General features: G+C 46.3%; 1 protein-coding gene across 2 annotated transcripts in view; it reads left to right on the forward strand.

The window, feature by feature from the left end:
* Positions 1–368: 368 nt before the first annotated feature.
* The window catches only part of LOC119433151 (PDZ domain-containing protein 7), a 126,026-nt gene continuing 108,196 nt past the window's right edge, over positions 369–18,198 (forward strand). Inside the window, exon 1 of one of the 2 annotated variants that reach the window (XM_049658995.1) lies at positions 369–1,066. In XM_049658995.1, the coding sequence (XP_049514952.1) occupies positions 683–1,066 (384 nt within the window). In that variant the 5' untranslated portion in view covers positions 369–682. The remainder of the gene's footprint in view (positions 1,067–18,198) is intronic. The other variant, XM_037700293.2, reaches the window with a different exon arrangement.

The raw sequence follows: 18,198 nt of genomic DNA on the forward strand, positions 1-18,198 counted from the left end.
ATGACCTTTGAAACGCTACCAGAGCGCTCTAACACGGCCTCCCGAATATGCTATAAGATTAAAATCCAAAATAAATTTAGGTTTTCATTTAAAGTTTGCATAATAAATTTTCCAAACACAAACTATGTTTAACAAGGCATATGAAAATGAAAATTTACGCCAACTGTCAAATGTCTTTGTTTATTTCTACATTTATACAGCGCCATCTACCTTTGACGGTGCGGTAACGTAAAACGCCGCCAGGCTGCCAGGCCTTACGAGGGGAAGCACTCCTCTCGATAAACTTTACTTCTCTCAAAGCAACACAGAGGGCAGCAGCAGACAGCGCGTACGTAGTTCGCGCCGCCAAGCGGCAGCTTGCGTCGGTGGCCGCTGGATTTTGTCGTCAGCAGCTGGTCGCCTCGCGAGCCTAGCCGATCCGGCCTAGTAGAACCCGTGAATTCGCGTCGCCTGCGCTGCTCGGCCGTGTTGTGCGTGTGTGTGTGTGTGGTGAGGTGAGCCTGCAGTGCGCGACCGCGAGCTCGAGTCTCGCGCATCGGCCGTCCGTTATTCCTGTGCGTCAACTCGCTCTTTCCCGACGCCGGCTTGTGCGTGCACGCGTGCGCGTGCGACATTCCGCGCGTTCGTCCCCGAAATCAAGCAGCAGCAGCAGCATTCGTGAACGCGCAGAATTCCCGAAGCCATGTCGGCCGTTGCACTGTCTCCCGACGCGCCGGCGATCCGGCTGTGCCATGTCGTCAAGTGGCCCGACTACGAGGGCTTCGGCTTCAACCTGCACAGCGAGAAGTCCAAGCCGGGCCAGTACTTGGGCAAGATTGACGAAGGGAGCCCCGCGCAGCTGGCCGGCTTGCGCGAAGGGGACCGCATCGTCGAGGTGAACGGCATCAACATCTCCAACGAGAACCACAAACAGGTGGTCGAGCGGATCAAGGCAGTGCCGAACGAAACCAAGCTGCTCGTGGTCGACCCTCTGGCGGATGCCTGGTACAAGGAGCACAAGATCATCATCAAGAGCAGTCTGCCGACGGTCAAGCAATGCCACAACCCCGTGCCCAGGCCCGGAAAGGTGAGCGCCTGTTTGTCGCCTGTTTCTGCTTGAGTGCATTTCCACGTCGTTTTCGGCGACCGCGTTAAGCGGTGTGTTTTCGGAACCTTTCTTTTTTTCTTCTTCTTCGCGGGCTGTCATGACACGATTCGGTACGGCGGTCGCCGTTGCTCGGGGCTGACGTCGCAATCCGGTCCGCGTAGCGAACCAGTCGGTGCAACTCGTACCGAACGAGATCTCTGTCCGGCGGCCGCCGGGTGTGTTGTGTTTGTTTACGCGTCTCACAGCGTGCTCCCAGCGCTGGCCTTCTCCGCGCGAACTCCTCCTCTAGGTGAAGGACGAGTCACGCCCTTTTTATTCTCTGTCATATTTCGTGTTTCCCCACACTGCAAAGACGCACCTGTCTCGGCGAGCGAGTTTCGGTTAACGCGCCGTTCGCTACGCAGCTGGGCGTATTTCGCGTTGTGTGTGCGTTTGGTTTTCGCGTGGTTTTCGGGGCTGGCATGTCCGAGCACGAAATGTGTGAGCGAAACCTTGCGGACCGATGCATTTGTCGACCAGATCGACACTCGCTGAAAGCTGACGCTTAAAACGCGATAAAAACTGCCCCTCTGCGTTGGTTCACTGATAGCATGACGAAACCGCGTGATTGGTGAGACGTGCAAATCCCGAGGGGATTATCAATTGGTGATTGAAAAGTTTGAGAGTGAGTTTCGCTCACACGGGAGTGAAAATTTGCCTGCGCTGTGCAACCGTACTTAACGTAGGACGCACGGATGTTTTTTCAACGTTCGCGCGTCAAGTCGGAGGGTACGAGCCTTTACCGTTCTGCGTTCATCGCTCAGCGCTAACCTCTATAATATATCCCTGTCTGTCGCGTTTGTTCGCGCTGCAGCTCAGCCTTCGTTCGCGACATTGAACTAGCAGCTGTGGGCCTCGTGCGATGCACGGGGTCTCGTATAAACAGCAGGAAGTCTCGCGGGAGAAACAGAAACTCGTCAAAGCGAAGGCCAGCATAGAATCATTCGCCTGTGATTCATTCTGTCCGCTGAATTCCTGCCTGTATGGGAAGCAGGAAGATGCCATGACCCGTCACAGGCGTTGCTCATCGGAGGGGGGAGGGAATGGGGATGAAAGCGGTCTACCGATTTATTTATTTATTTATTTATTTATTTATTGTGGCGACAAAGCAGCGATGTCTCAACATAAGACTGAGGCAGCTGGCGCGCGTACGCTTAAGGATCCTTTCTTTTTCTTTTTTTCTTTTTTGGTGGGGGAGGGGGTTTATCTTGTTGCCTGTATGCTGTAACTTGGTGGCGATATGTGCTGACATTAGAGCGAAATTTCACCGTGTATCGTAAGGTTCACCATTTGCCACTGCCAATAGGAGCGAAGAAACGGTCTTGACCGTTCGCAGAATCCTACGAGCGACTTGCATTGGATATATGCGGCAGTCTGCATATAACGGCTATAACTTGTCTGCATGCTGACGCATATCGTACGAGCGAAAACTCTTATCCGCTGTTCTTATCCCTCGTCTAGTCTTCACTTTCTTGTCTTCCAGTGCTGTAGGTCGAACGCAGACCGTCTGCAAATTATTTTCACGGACGTGTTTCAATAAATCTGCGCGTTGTGTTGGCATCCACTGCAGCGTTCTTTTGTTATGTCCGCCTTTGCCGCGTCTTTGGCGCTCCTCTTTTTCGGCGTGCATACGACCTCGTTCGGAATGAACCGTGTAGCTACGCCGGGGGGCGTTCCCGATAACTTGCCTGTAGGGACGGCCGCCGGTGGCCGGCTGAAGGTTGCGTACGCTATATGCCGCTCCTGATACGCCATCGTTATAGCCACTCTATCTCTCTCTCTCGCCTTGTTCTAAATGCTAGGGAACGCAAAGGAACCGCAAAACACGTGTTCACCGCGTGTCCTTTTTTTTTTTTTTTTGCGTGTCCTTAACCGTGTAATGATTAACGTATCATGTGTGCTACGCCGAGTTTTGATATTTTAGCATTCTGATTTAAGCGCGGGAAACTTGGCGCATTGCGCATCGTGTGCGTTTTTGATGCTCTACTGCGGGTTTTCAGTGGTGGATAAGTACAGCAAGCAAATTGCCCATTAATCACTGTATTCCTTAAGTTTTATCAAAGAACATCTCGTTATTGGTGTTGTCGTTGTTGCTGTTTTGCATAATTGTACTCTCCGTGTCGAAAAATAAATGTGTCAAAGTTATTTTTAATTTTCCTTAATTTGGAGTGTGTTACATCGTTAAAGGCAGACAGATCGAAACAGTAAATCAGGTTGTACCCCCGTAATGCACTCTTTCAAAGCCCCGTTTTCGATAATTTGGATGGAAACAATGGTTGAATATTACAATAGAAATACGAGTTTGGCCGGTCATGTAATCTGTGTAGCAGCGGAGGTGTCTATTACAATAACGGTTTAGTGGATGCAGAGGGAAAGGGCCGCATTTCGATGAGGGCGAAATGCGAAAACACCCGTGTACTTAGATTTGGGTGCACGTTAAAGAACCCCAGGTGGTATAATTTCCGGAGTCCCCTACTACGGCGTGCCTCATAATCATTCTTTCTTTCTTTCTTTCTGTGGGTTTATTAAAGGCAAATTCGGTACAAAATTGCCTTGGGAGACACGGCTAAAGGCTGAGGAAATGCCTGACTTGGCCGTGCCACCCTGGCAGCAAAGCAGCGACATGATGCAGTGGGAAAAAGAGAAAAAAAAAAAAAAAAAAACACAATAAATGCATGTTTATGCTGTACAGGTCAAAACAGAAAAGCGAGTTGATTGTACATACAAGTAATCGGTGTCCGCATGAGAGAAATCGCAGTACTAAACAAAATTGTGAAAGGCACTATTAGCACTATTACACAGCTATAAGGAACAACATGTCAAAGTGTTAAGGTACGTCAAGTGTTTTAGGCATCGTAAGAACGTTCGTATTCTTCAGCTAGTAGTTCTCTTGTTACTCTTTTAAATGCTTTAGATGAAGTTCCACACTCCAGTAAATGTAGTATGGTTGGGTATTGATTAAGCATGTCTGGTATTTGATAAGTTAATCGTTGGTCTCCGTAGTTGGTGCGTGATCGAGGTTTGTATATTAAGCTCTGGCGTAGGTCGTACGGGGTTTGCTTAACATGATATGTATCCAATAAAAGTGATGAATTTAACCGATACTGACGTAGTATCTCCAAACATAGCTTGTGTCTGTATAACTGCTTGATAGGCAATATTTTATAGGTTTTGAAATATGGTCGTGTGCTTTCGCGAAGTGAAATGTTTGAAATTGCACGTATTGCACGCTTTTGAAGAATTAGGAGGGAATTAAGGTTTGTGTCAGTCGTTGTTAGCCACACCAAGGAACAGTATGTTAGGCGGGAATGAACTAGAGCGTAGTAAATTTGAAGCTTAACATTCGATGGTACGTAATACCTTAGTCTATTTAAAATGCCGATTATCCTGGAAATATCTTTTTTTATCATGTCAATTTGGGGGGACCAAGAGAGATGTTCGTGGAAATGCACTCCTAAGAATTTTATTGTTGTTGATTGCTGAATCTCGCTACCTTGGAAGTAGATTGGTCTGTATGGAATGTTTGTTACTCCTTTAGGTTTGAAAAACAGGTACTTTGTTTTAGCTATGTTTAACTGGAGTTTGTTTGCATTTAACCATATATTTAACTTGTTCATCCACACGTTAGCTTCTTTATACAGTTCACATACGTTTGGACCTGAGAAAAATACGTTTGTGTCATCAGCATACAATATCATTTTCTTATATCCCTCAATATTTACTATATCATTAATGAACAGCAAGAACAGGACAGGTCCTAGGATGGATCCTTGGGGGACACCATATTTAATGAATTCAACTTGAGACTGTATATTATTTACTGTAGTGTATTGCTTTCTGAATGCTAGATAACTTTGTATCAGTTGCAACGAGGTACCACGAATACCATAATAGGGAATTTTCCGCAAAAGCCGGTCGTGCTGTATGCTGTCAAATGCCTTTCTGAAATCCAGAAATATCCCAAGTGTATATATTTTATTTTCAATGTTGTCAAGAACGTATTCTTTAATCAATTATTACTAATAATCAGATGGTATTGGCACGTAAAACCCCATAATTAATTAAACGCAAGTTAGGCACGCTGGCGGCACAGGCCGGGGTCAGTTTTTGACGCAAGAAAGGGTATAATTGGAGGTCCATGATTAATTAGGCTGACGATCGAGACTATACTCAAGGTACGCCGAACGTACCTTTCTTGGATTCCGCCTCAAAACCTCGACTTCCGTACCTTAGTATGAGGTCACAGATTTCTAAGTATTTCCTCGTGTTTGGGCCGTTTCGAAGCGCGAAAAGTTCTCGAAACCTGCAAGGCCGAGTATTTGGTTCCTTTGAAAAACAGTGCACTCCTGCTTCACTGAAAAGAACAGTTACCTACGTCAGCGTAGACGCTGGTAAAATCCAGGATATCGCGGTGAGATGGTACGGGAACTTCACGGTGGCGTCGCTACCTGTCTTTCCTTTTTTTTTTTTTTGTCTTTTCTGACTTACCAAGCTTACTCTCACGGTAATTAAGAATATCACTTTTGAGGTTGCAGAACGAAAATTCGCTAATACAGCGCAGCTTCAAGGGACGCTTAATAGGAAAAAAAAATATTGGAGCTGTGTTTGTAAATTACTCTATATAATACCGAAACAGAAAGAAAAAGGAAATACGAAAAGATACATTGGAACCTGTGACGTCACGATGACGTGGCAGCGCTCGCGTTCTGGCGCGATTAAAAAAAGCGCTTGACTAGCACTGAAGCGCTTGACTAGCACTCGGTGGACGCGCACTTCTCAACTGAAATGACTGACAGCGGCACCTCGCAGACGGCGCGAAAGAAACGGGCAGATTATGCAATCTATTTGCCAATTGGCCACGGCAGCCGTGAAAGTGCATCAGCGTTGCTCAAATCGTTGCTAAATTCGTTGCCCTTCCTGTATACCCGACGCATATAGTGATACACGCCGCGAACAACAAAGCCCAGGGCCGCGATTTTGTAGCGATGCCTTATGACTTATTCTATACTAGTCTTATCATCCACCGCTCACGGCCGGCTGATCCCGTTGATAACGCGAGCGGACCGTCGCTCTGACCACTGACAAAGCGCGAAAAGGCATTGTTACCGGAAAGGCATCGCTACAAAACACCGGCCCAGCGCTGCGTGTGGCAGCTGTCATTTGTGACGCGGCTCTTTGGTATCAGCCGAAACCTCTGACGTCATTCGCGCATGCAGGTCACTAGACTATCATACACCAGATGCAATATAGCCACACCGAAACATGGGACGAAAGTGGAGTGTTGTTCCGCGTGTCATCTTTCCGTCAAGGCATTGTTCAATCCCTGCTGGGAGGCGAGAAAGACTTGGGTAACACCAGTGCATTCTGTCGGTGAACTGGGGGTAAGGAGGAGGGGGTAGTACATATATTTATCTAATATTTGTGTAAGCTGTGGCATCAGGCGTTAATCTTGCGGCGTTATTTGTTACGCCTGACCTTTCTTAATTTACACGAGCTCACAGTTATCTAAACACAGCGAGGCAGTAAGTCTCTGCTCCCGTGAGTAATTATTGCAAATCGTCGCACTTGGTTTAATTTAGTTTTAATGCAATATATTGTTCGAAAAGATGCAGGGAATGGAGCGAGTTCCTATAGCTGAAGGGCGTGTCGTAGGCTAGGCACACGCATAGGCGACTGATCAGTTTGCCGCATCCGGAAGTGACATGGTTTATTCGCGAAAGCGCGCTGTTCGAAGAGCCAGAGCATATCGCTAAAGCGCGTCCAAGTACAACTGAAGGACGTGGAAGACGAAGGAGCCGCTATAGAAAGACAGAATTGCCCAGTCTCAAATCCGTTTGGAGCCTGAACGACGAAGTTTATGGGCAAATCTACGTACTGCCCATCATTCCCATTCGGGCGCGTCATTCGGAACATCACTTCCGCCCTGTATTGTCGTATAACTCTGCAATGGCGGCTTTTTGCGCCAATCAAGAGAAGCCACAGCAGCACTCTGGGCCAATCAGAGCTGACGGGATGGCGAATTGGACAATATGACGGAATTTGTCAGTGTCCAGAATAACACCCGCGGATGAACCGACATACCTTCATCTCACGCTTATATATGCAGACACTAGCGCCGGAGTTCTCTCTAGCGATTGTTGTAGAAAACTCTAGGCCCCAACCATGGCATCCGAGATTTGCGCGCATCGGATGGTTCGCGCGCGCGAATCTCAGAGGTCATGCTCCAACAGGGTACCTCGCGTTTCCACGAGGCCGACCAAGAAGAGCGTATGCGTGCGACCTTATCGCCGCAGACCACCGCGAGTTATACACCCCGATCGTTTCCTTTATCGCACTTTCGGTTTTCCTCGTTGGCCAAAGGTGCCGTCCGCAGAAGCGCGCGTTACCTTTTTTACGGGGTCACAGTTCGGCGTGGGCCGTGTGCAACTTAACTGCGCCCCGTAATCTATACGGGAGTACGGTACCCGGTATCTCATCTCTTCATGCCCTGGAGTCGTGCCTAGAGCGTGCGCTCGTAACACCGATAACTCCTGGTCGTCACGGCGTAAAACGGAACGTACCCCACTGCGGTCGACTGCGTAGCCGTTGCAGTCAGTACGCGAAACGCTGGCATTGTATGCAGCGCTCACAAAGGCGCTCAGCAGTCCAAGCTTCTCTTTGACTCGTGAATAGCGTGAATAGTATACGTATAGTCGCATCAGATCAGTTAAGAGCTTTGAGACGACTTCTTGGCAATTCTGTTCTACGTATGTACAAAACTTCTCAACAAGAACTCGACTATAAGAGCCCGTCAGACCCGGTTGTGTCGGTGTCAGATTTGTAGGCTTTCTGGTAGGTGATATCAGAAGAGAAAAAAAAAAGTATTTGGTTCCTAATGAAGTGTGTTATCAGACATCGACGTACCAACTATGCTTCACGGTTCGTAATTGATAGCCCCGAAAATGATCGATCGAGAATGTGTCGCCTCCAGCAAGGGAGCACGTTTAAAACAAAGAAAGCCGAGAAACAGCGAAAGTCTTGTTTCTGCGTGCCTATTTCGTCCCTGTAAATTTCGCGCCGCAGTCATTTGTTTAGTGAGCCAATTATTTTGATAGTTTGTATAGTTCGCTATATACTTAGTATAGGTTGGTTGGTTTATTTGGTTCGTTTGAATTCGAAACGGACTAGACACCGCTGGTTGTATAGGAGAGAAGAGAGTTTCGTACTAAAAATTACGAGAGAGAATTCTGGTGCTATTTAGTGTCCCTGAAGAAATGGAGCTGGGCAGGCCATGTAATGCGTAGGATGGATAACCGGTGGACTGTTAGAGTTACAGAATGGACACCAAGAGAAGGGAGGCGCAGTCGAGGACGGCAGAAAACTAGGTGGGGTGATGAAGTTGGGAAATTTGCAGGCGCAAGGGTTGGAATCAGCTAGCGCATGACATGGGTAATTGGAGATCACAGGGAGAGGCCTTCGTCCTGCAGTGGACATAAATACGGGCTGATGATGATGATAGTGTCCACAGGAACTGCAGTCATGGTGGTTCAGCCGTCATGGTAATGGTGGGTGTATATGCGTACGGATTTGCCCAAAATTTCTCCTTCTGGCTTCGAACGGCTTCGCGACTTTGCAAACTGATCATGTTCAACGAAATATTGCGTTGTAAATGCAACAACTCTCAACGACTACGCATACGCGTAGATTCATATTGCCTATAGATGCGTTTAAGAAAAAAAAAAGCATTGCTTCGAAATTTAAGCCAGCAAATTAAGGTAGATAACGCGTAAATATTCCACGTACTACCTTAAAATTAGGTGAAGTTAGAATCCACGTACTACCAATCATTCATTTTGCTTTCGAAATTGCAAATTGTTTCACTTTGTAGTGAAATATGTGGCTTCATCTTAGGCATTGATATTATTTTCTCTGGTGTCTACGCACGTAAAGGTGTTTGATTCTCACTAGTCTTTTCATAGCTGCAAAGCTTTATCACTGTGTATTTGTATCAGACCTCCTCACTGTAATGCCCTTTGGGGATGTGACCGGGTATGTAATAAATAAATAAATAAATAAATAAATAAATAAATAAATAAATAAATAAATAAATAAATAAATAAATAAATAAATAAATAAATAAATAAGTTATAATTATGGCTGATTGATCGCAGTGCTGGAGTTAATTACCTCTAGTTATGTATACCTCTAGTAATTTTAGTGCTTTATGGGAGCAAACTGGCTCGTTCTTCTTGGTCCAAGCGGCGGCAGGAGTGCCATGGGTGCCACGGCTTATCTGTTTTGCGCACGGCACGGAGGTTTTGAATTAATCGCGCCCTGGAACTGCAAGCACGCGCCAGAAGTGCGTTTTTTATCCCCCTTTCATAAAGATAAAACAGTCCGCAGTGCATGCAGAACCGCCACAGCTTTTTTCTTTCTTTCTTTCTTTCTTTCTTTCTTTCTTTCTTTCTTTCTTTCTTTTTTCTTTCTTTCTTTACGCCATTCCATTCGAGATAAGAACAAGAAAAAAAAGTGCTCAGTTTGTGCGTGTTCGTCCTAGCAGCAAGGAATGCGACTCGCCATCAGAACGGAGGAAAGCCGTTTTTAAAAACTCTGCAGGTCGCGAAGGACAGGTTGTCAGTAAAGATATAGGTGAGGCTTTAGAACTCGACAAAACGCAGAGGCATATGATTAGTCATATACCGGTGAAAAATGAAAATAAAAAAAGTCAAGGGAAAAGAGAAGGTTTGAGAAGGAGAGACTTGTTTACAGAAAGGCCTGATACTCTGCATTTGGGAAGCGGAACGCGTAGGAAAGAGAGGAGATGATGATGATGATGATGATGATGATGATGATGATGATGATGATGATGATGGGTGAAGGAGATGCGTATGTACTAGATATAAATGGCGGGCGCTGACGTCACGTTTGGGTGTACTATAGCGCGGTGAGAATAAGCGGCGTCCGTGACGTCACGCGGAAACTATCTATTGTTGTAAAGGCAATTCGCACGTGCTGGACACACGGACAAATACAAAAAAGTGTACAAACACGCGCGTGAAAAACACAAGTGCACTGCCTCTGCAACAGTGATAGTATACAGCAGGGCCAGCGATGAACAAGCTAACCGAAACCAAAGTTTTGCTGAAGGCAAGTCCACTTGTCTGAGACAAGTCCCCGTCTGAGACGTCCCTTTTTCGTACGGGGTGTAGCATGTATTAGGTGTAAAAAGCCGCAGTATCTTTAGCAAGCACTTGAAACATTGGCACCAACCTCCGTCGGCAAGCCCATTAACAGTTGCGTAATTAGCTCGTCGCTACCGCCGCTTACCGTCGCTGCTACCGTCTAAAGCCCCCTGATCGACGCTCTTTCGAGCTTGTCGGCGGGCAACCTCAGGGAGGGGCTTTACTGCAGTCCAGGTCACGTGTCATCTCTCTTGCGTGCGAGCTTACCGCATCGCAATGCACCTGGCGAGGATCAGGCTCTACCACGCGTGTATATAGCTGCAGTCGCTGGCGGAGTCGCTAGAACTATAATGAGAACAAGAAGGCGCCGTCGGTCGGGAACCTTCAGACACTCTTGGTACCCCTTTCGTGTGACGGCTCGGTCTTTTCCCCCGATCTCTTTTGACACACGGCACACTCCAGACGGGCAGGTGTTTTCACTGAAAGGCGCTTGTGTAGTCTCTATGGGTGCATACGATGGTTTTCGTTGCGACGATTGCGAATGTTGCCCGGAGCTCGACGCATGCGCCGTCGTGTCGTCTGTACAGACGCGCGCTGTGTGTTCTTGATCAATCGCTTTAGCGTTCTCTTGACGCAGCACACCGCCCAGCTGTGTGCATGCCGCATTGTGTATGTAGCGATCGACTGGCATTCGGTGACGTCGGGACGCATCTGCTGCCTCCCTTTGTCAACGCACCCGACAAGTGGAGCGCTACTCGGAATGGATCTTCGCGGAAACTGCACACGCCGTCCGTTTGTTTTAGGCCAGCCTTCTCTCAGGCGCTGCCAACGGAATTGCCGTGTGCCGAAAGTGATGGCCGCCTGCTAGAAGGAAGTAAACATTTATATGTGGCGATGCTTTCGTCCGGATCGCTTGGAGGGAAGATCGCCTGAAAATGCGGTCCTAGCTGCCCTGCTGAAAACTTATTTTTACGTGTATTATACTAACTCCGTATTTGTCTCTTTCATGTACAGTCGAACCCGGATACATCGAACCCACAAATAACGAAATATTGTGTATAACGAACAGCAGTAAAATCCCCCCTTGAAAAATTTTGTATGAAATTTTTATTTTATATATCGAATTACCTGTATATATCGAACTTTTCTGCTATCCCCTTCAGATTTGATATATCCGGGTTTGACTGTGTAATCTCACCGAATTGATACTGTATTCTTAATCATTCACGCGAGAATGGCACGAAAGACGTGCGTTGAACATGTGCCGTTAGATAAGTTCTGCGAGAACTCGCTAGGTATGAGTTTTATGAGAGGAAATAATTGCGATCTGGCGACCAGTTTACTAGAATGCTATACGAAGGGATCCGTTTCCGTCTTCTTGCAGCCTGCAGCGCCACGTGTTTTATTCTACCATCTATATTAGGAATTGGCGGTATACAGAGCGGCTGTTACAGAGCGGCGCTTGTCCGTAGTTCGACTGCCGAACCAGAGTAGATTTCGAGAAACTGCGAACTTTGCCTATCGAGCAGGTCGAAATGCCCCAGCTCGCTCTCTGTAGCGTCCTACTACAATTAAGTGCATGACATATTTAACATTGACATAGGTGGGCTGGTTGGTTGATCGATCAGCGCGCCGTGATTTGCTGTGTCAAAAAAAAAGGAAATATGAAATAAAGAAAGAAATCGGTCGTAAACATCAAGGGCGCTAGACCAATAACTGTCTTGTTGTTGGTCCAGCGTGATTCCTGTCTGTCTGATTCATTCATTCATTCATTCATTCATTCATTCATTCATTCATTCATTCATTCATTTTCTTTTCCGCTGCAAGTCGTGGGAGTACTTGTGCATCGCTTTATTTATTTATTTATTTATTTATTTATTTATTTATTTATTTATTTATTTATTCATTCATTCATTCATTCATTCATTCATTCATTCATTCATTCTTTCTTTTCTTTCTTCGGCTGCCAATTATGGGACGTTACTACATGTGCGTGAGCTTTCTTTCTTTCTTTTTTTTTTTTTCTTTCTAAGTGTTTGGTAAGGTGGCAATTAGGACTTGTCTATAATCCATTACGAGCAGTAGAAGCGTCGCGCGTTGCGTAGTACGAGGACACGCTTGACGCCACATATGTCCTGTCACTTGTTTCGTCCTCGTCAGCAAGGCGCTATATATATAGTATATACGTCTATACTATAGCACGTGTTTTCAACCACTGCATACAAAGTGCGAAATCGTTTCAGCGGGGAAGCAACGTAATCTCAGCCGAGAAATCATCGACTCTCAAGGATAACACGTCATTGGCGGAACAGCTTGCGTCGGTATGCGCAATTCGGCCCGTTTTTTTTTTTTTTTTTTTTTTTTTCACCGATAAACCGCTCGCTAAATATCTCTCCGGCACTCACGTGCGTACCATGAGGACGCCGTATATACGCGCATGTTTGCCGTGCCCCGGCCCAGTCGCATGTGTTTCCCCCCGTTGTTTTGCGACTGCGTTATCGGGTCTGCGTACACAAATGCAGATCCGTGTCACGAAAAAAAAAAAAGGGGTGAGCTTCGGGTTGTGGCAGACGGCCCCGCGCTCAGCCCCCGCCGACGTCCGTGGCCGACTTTCTGCGCGCTGACTGCCAATAACAGTTTGCTGTATACGGTGAACGACGCGCGTTGTTCGGAGACTCGAAACAAAGAAGTTGCTTGATTAGGGCCGGCACTTGACCGTGTGCTCAGTTAAGGGTGGGAGAGAAAGATGGCCGCGACGGATGCTTTATATATAGACGACTCGGGTACGAGGTGTGTTCTTTAAAGGGACGGCACTGTAGAGGAAAATACTGTAAGCCGAGTTGGATTGACAGATAGAAGTATACCGCCGTTTTCTGGCGGGCGAACGTAGGAGTTTGTTGCGTAGAAAGTTGCCATGGAAGCTCCCACATGCTGCACCTGCAGTTTGAAACGCCGCGCCAAAACGGACGAGAGGACGCAGTGATCCCCCACGTGACCTCCCTCTCTGCCGCGCTCTGTCACTTGCCACGCGAGAGGAACCATACACTGTAAACCGATCTACACGCTTAAAGGTCCTTAAAAATTAAATTAAATTATGGGGTTTTACGTGCCAAAACCACCGTATGATTATGAGGCACGCCTTAAGGGTGCACCCTTAACATAACTTTACGGGTGCGGGTGCCACCCGTAAATAAAACCCCCTGAAATTTTTCCGAGGGGCTTTAACCCGTAAAGGTGTAAGGATGTGAGTTGTAGACGTAAATCTTTCTTAAAGGTGTAAGTCGGTTTGCAGTGTAGTCCAATAAATGGCGCCACTCCGATTTCTCATTTTCGCAATTCTCTCGCTCGCAAAAGCCCTGTTCTCGCTACGAGTGGCCGATTTCGTTATTGCAGAAGCCTGTACTATAATCTTTCGATCTATAGCTGTGCTTATTTTTTTTTATTTAGTGTCCCTCTAAATTTAGCGCTGACTCGGCACTTTCGACGTCGTTGTTTTGCGTTAAATGATGGTCGGAGCACTCTAAACGTTAGAAGGAATAATGGCGAACGCAAGATCAGCCTGAATAATTTACCATAATGTGTTCCTCGAAGCAGTTTGTGTACGCAAGAAGTGTATGAGTCATGACGTCATATTCTTGTGGTTGTTTGAAAAACTGTTCAGGAACGGGAAGGTATAGGCTACAGCAGAGCTGGCTAGTACACCAACGCACAGTTGTGAAATTGAAGCTACCTATTTCCTCGTATAACATGCACACACGTACCACACACACAACTGCATAGTAAGGCCACAGATAAAAAAAAGAAATAAAAAAGAAATGAACAGCGTCAACAAGACAAAAAAAAAAAAATCAGAAGCGTCTGATATGCGGTCGCGCCTAACGGAAGTGCGTGTATACGCGGTGCAATGAAAACACTATCATACGCACTAATGTCACATTATTCAAGTAGCTCTAAACGCAAACGCAAAATGTAAGTAGAACAGAATCTTGGTTTCCAGCTATTTTGTGGGCCATGTTCAAAGAAAATTTACGGCGCTGACTAGACGAAGTCAAAGAACACGATTTCTTGAAATGCGATTTCTCGTTCTGAAAAAAAAAAAAAAAAAAAAAAATCAGTCGGCACCCGTCCTCTCGTTGTGTTCTTTGTCCTCGTCTAGTTAGTGCCGTAAATTTTCTTTTGACTGTGTAGATAGATTACAAAAAGAATCTACAAATAGAAGCAAATTAGGTTGCTCTCCGCGTCTGACGTCACCATGTATGATGACGTCATGATACATTGGCTCACAAACGCAATTGCTGCGCTGTTGTTTATTTTTATTTTTTTAAGTGGTCAACATCGTCATCATACCCAGCCTTATTGCTTACCAACGTCGACCAGTGCGTCGTCGCGTCACGGTATAATGTCAATGATGCAGCTAAATATAGAATGCTCACAGCACATAACCGAAGCCAGATGAACAGAAAAAAAAAAGAGCATAAAATTGTACACGCAGTACGTAGAAAGTTCGTAGACGTTTTCTGTGAACTTTATAGATTGTCAATTGACGACCCGTAGTCTTACGGCCTTCCCATTTTTTGTCGAATGACGTCTGTAGCTTCGGTGCAAATTGCTTCGCACGTCTTCGGACTTACGATATACCCAATGAACTGGATTCGTTAAATTGTCTCCGTAGACACAGTATGTAATTTATACAGTCAAAAGAGCAAATCTATAAGAAGGCACAGTGGCGTACAGAAGCTGTGCCGAAAATCGACTGACTGCCTGAGCCGCGCATCAGGTCCCTAAAATGCTCGCAACCAGGAAACAAAACCCGTTCACCCCGAAGTTCACCACCGAAAACCGACATACTTGCGGAAATGCCGGAGGTTGAGGTTTTGTCCAATTTTGTTTGGTTATATACGGGAAATGCTGGCAACTTTCGGCCCCTTATTTTGCGCAACGTTTGATTGGCGCGTATGAACAGATAGAAGCGACTTGCAGGAAGCAGTAAGACGTTAAAAGAGATGACATCCTTGGCTCAGTGGTTGTTCGACGAACTGCCATCGCGGAAATTAATTATAGGCGTCCCTGGCGGGCGCTGTAAGAGCTGCCCTGAAGGCCCTGCGTGAAAACATCTGTAAACTTGTGTGAGGCTGTGTGCTCTGTCATTTTACTTCCATTGTCTTCCTGCTTTCTTTTTTTTTTCTCTTTATCCGTTATCTAGATATCTTTATCCTTTAATTCACGCTTTACCGATGCTGGGTAACTGGATAGAGCATTCCACCTCCTTCACCCTCCCTTTCTCTCTCTCTCTATCTCTATCACACATTTTTTTTGTCGAAGCATGCTTGTGACGTTAGGTATTTGCGGTGACGTCAAAAGGCGTGCGAAGCCATAGCTCATGTATACGCCGTAGCTGCGTGGTTGACGGGCTTTAATAGGTGGGGTCCAAATCCGCGACCCTAGCGACGGCTCTCTATACGAATAACAGAAGCTGTAATCTCGAAGGCCACGCTTTTGTTGACTGCATGCACCGGAAGCAATTGCGGAGCCAGAAACACGCGTCATGCGCGCCACGTTGTGGGCACCACCTGTTGGCCTGGGAGGTGCCGTTCGTTGTGTGCTCCTGAATCGCAGTCCGGCGAGCGGGGACCTGTTAAAGGAATTCAGAGAGAGAGAGAGAGAGTATCAACGGAGGAGGGCGAGGAGGAAAAGTTGGCTCGGCGCAGGAAATGCGCGCATTTTGGAACGGTGCCACTTACCGCTTGCGCTGGAAATAATAATTAGCATAGGGGGTGAACGCGAGCTATGGTTAACAAATTCGAATAGTAGCATGGTGCGCAAGAGAGAACAGATAAAAAAAAAACACACGGCAGAGCGCGATAAAGAGACAAAGAAAGAAACGAGCAAAGAAAGGAGAAGAAAATGACACGAGAGCTGTATAGCCTGAACGGTGAGAAACGCCACCGGGGAAGCGCGAATAAATTTCGTCCGCCAACACGTGCCAAAATAGCGCGCGCATAACGTTATACTTGCATTACACTTTACTCAGAACGTGGTGGCGGGAGTCGACCCTGCGACCTCGTCACACATAGAAGCCAGCGAGGCAGTGCGGCAAGTATAAGAGAGAGAGAGGAGAAAAAAAAACTCGCAAATGGCGAAATAAATTGAGTATCAAACGGAATAAGGAAAGACAAGCGTAGTAATAATCGTGGAGGAAAAGAAGAAAGAAAAGGAACCGGCCTCCTAACGGGCGCACACGTCACCGTGAGAATAAGCGGCGTATAGTAAGCCTTGTAGGCCGGTTGCGTGACCGCCGAGCTGTGCCTAACGAGGAAGGAAAAAAACAAACAAAAACAAAGAAATGGCGATCGCGACGCGGCGGCGGCGGCGGACAGTGCAACGTTATTGCCGAAGGTGCCGAATGCCAAGGTCGCGCCTAGCGGAGCAGTTTGCGTCGGCGGCGTTGGTGGTCGAGGATATATAGGAATGTACAGTATGCGTATATGATATGGCACGCACCGAAGAATGGGGATGGAGGACGAGAATTTTAAATCGGCGTGTTGGGGATCGGGCGCCTCCATCTGAAGTGGCGTTGCGACGTCGTTAGAGGCATTCGACGCCTTTCTAAGTGTAGACAGGGGGAGGGGAAAAAAATACCTTTTTGGTTTTGCTGTTTTCGAAACGGGACAGTTATGGCCTACGCTCTGCCGAGCCGGTTCAAGTATTTACTTTATTAGTGAGTATTTTTTAGCCAGGTATTTTAGCCAGTTATAGCCAGCTTTTCATTCACGCCTGTGGTCCTCGCAGAAAAAAAAAAAAAAAAAAAAGAACCATTATGTGCTTGCTGTCTCACTGCATTATGCGTTGCTGTGTTGGTTACGTATTTTGGCATCCTCGAAAAAGCGCGAACTTAAAGCGTTCTTTCCTTTCTCGTTTCAAAGAAAATAGTAAAATACTGCCAGTAAATAGTAAATACCGCCGCTTTTCCCGCATTAATGCAGAAATGTTGCGCCGTAAACGTCCTATACCGAGCGTACTTCAAGAACCTAATGGCACGTCCCGCCCATATTTTTTTTTTTTTTTTTTTTTACGTCGAGCCATTTCATGAAGCTTGCCATGAAGCATATCATCGTCGTTGTTGTCATCGTGATCATCATGACCGAACTATATTATTAGCACTGCAGGACGAAGACTTTTCCCAGCAATCTCCAATTATACCGCTGGTTTGAACGACCCGACTCAATCCCGTGTACCGGCTACTTAATCATGGTTCCAGCAACAGGTGTGTGAAAGAATCTTCCGTATAATAGGTACAAAAATGTGTGTTCCGGATAACAGTGGTTACATCACTGGAACATAGCTGCACATGTTTATTTTTCTGTGAGTATAAAAAAAGTAATTAGTTCAAGTTTATTGAACGCCATTCCTTATATTTTGATTTTATTTTCCCTTTACATTTGGAACGTAAGTAGAACGAAACTAAGAGTGTTCCGCGGTCAACCAACCAGAGTAATGCGTCTGCAATCCGTTCGGTGTTGTTTTGTCATAGCGCAGCCGTCGTTTAATTAACGATGTTAAAAAAAAGAAATAAAGAAAACACAATCGCGGTCGAGTCTCTTCTCCCAATGTAAATGCGATGCTGCGGTCGGAATGCAGTTTTTGTGCAAACGAAGGAAAGAAAAAACCAGCCTCTCCTGCACAGACGTCGTTCCCAAGCCGTCATTCGTGAGAGAATCAGGATCTTTCTCTCTTTTTTTTTTTTTTTCTCTGTACAACCAGCCGTCCATCTGTGGATCTCGTTTTCCTGCTGTACGTGTGTACCGCCGTGGAATGGACGTCCGCCGCCATGTTTTTCTTTTTTTTTTTTCTGCCTCCTCGCGTAATTTCCTCTAAACCGTGCGCCTTCGGTAATCGCTGCAGAGGACTACT

The sequence above is a fragment of the Dermacentor silvarum genome, chromosome 11, assembly GCF_013339745.2.
Source record: "Dermacentor silvarum isolate Dsil-2018 chromosome 11, BIME_Dsil_1.4, whole genome shotgun sequence".
Taxonomy (NCBI): domain Eukaryota; kingdom Metazoa; phylum Arthropoda; class Arachnida; order Ixodida; family Ixodidae; genus Dermacentor; species Dermacentor silvarum.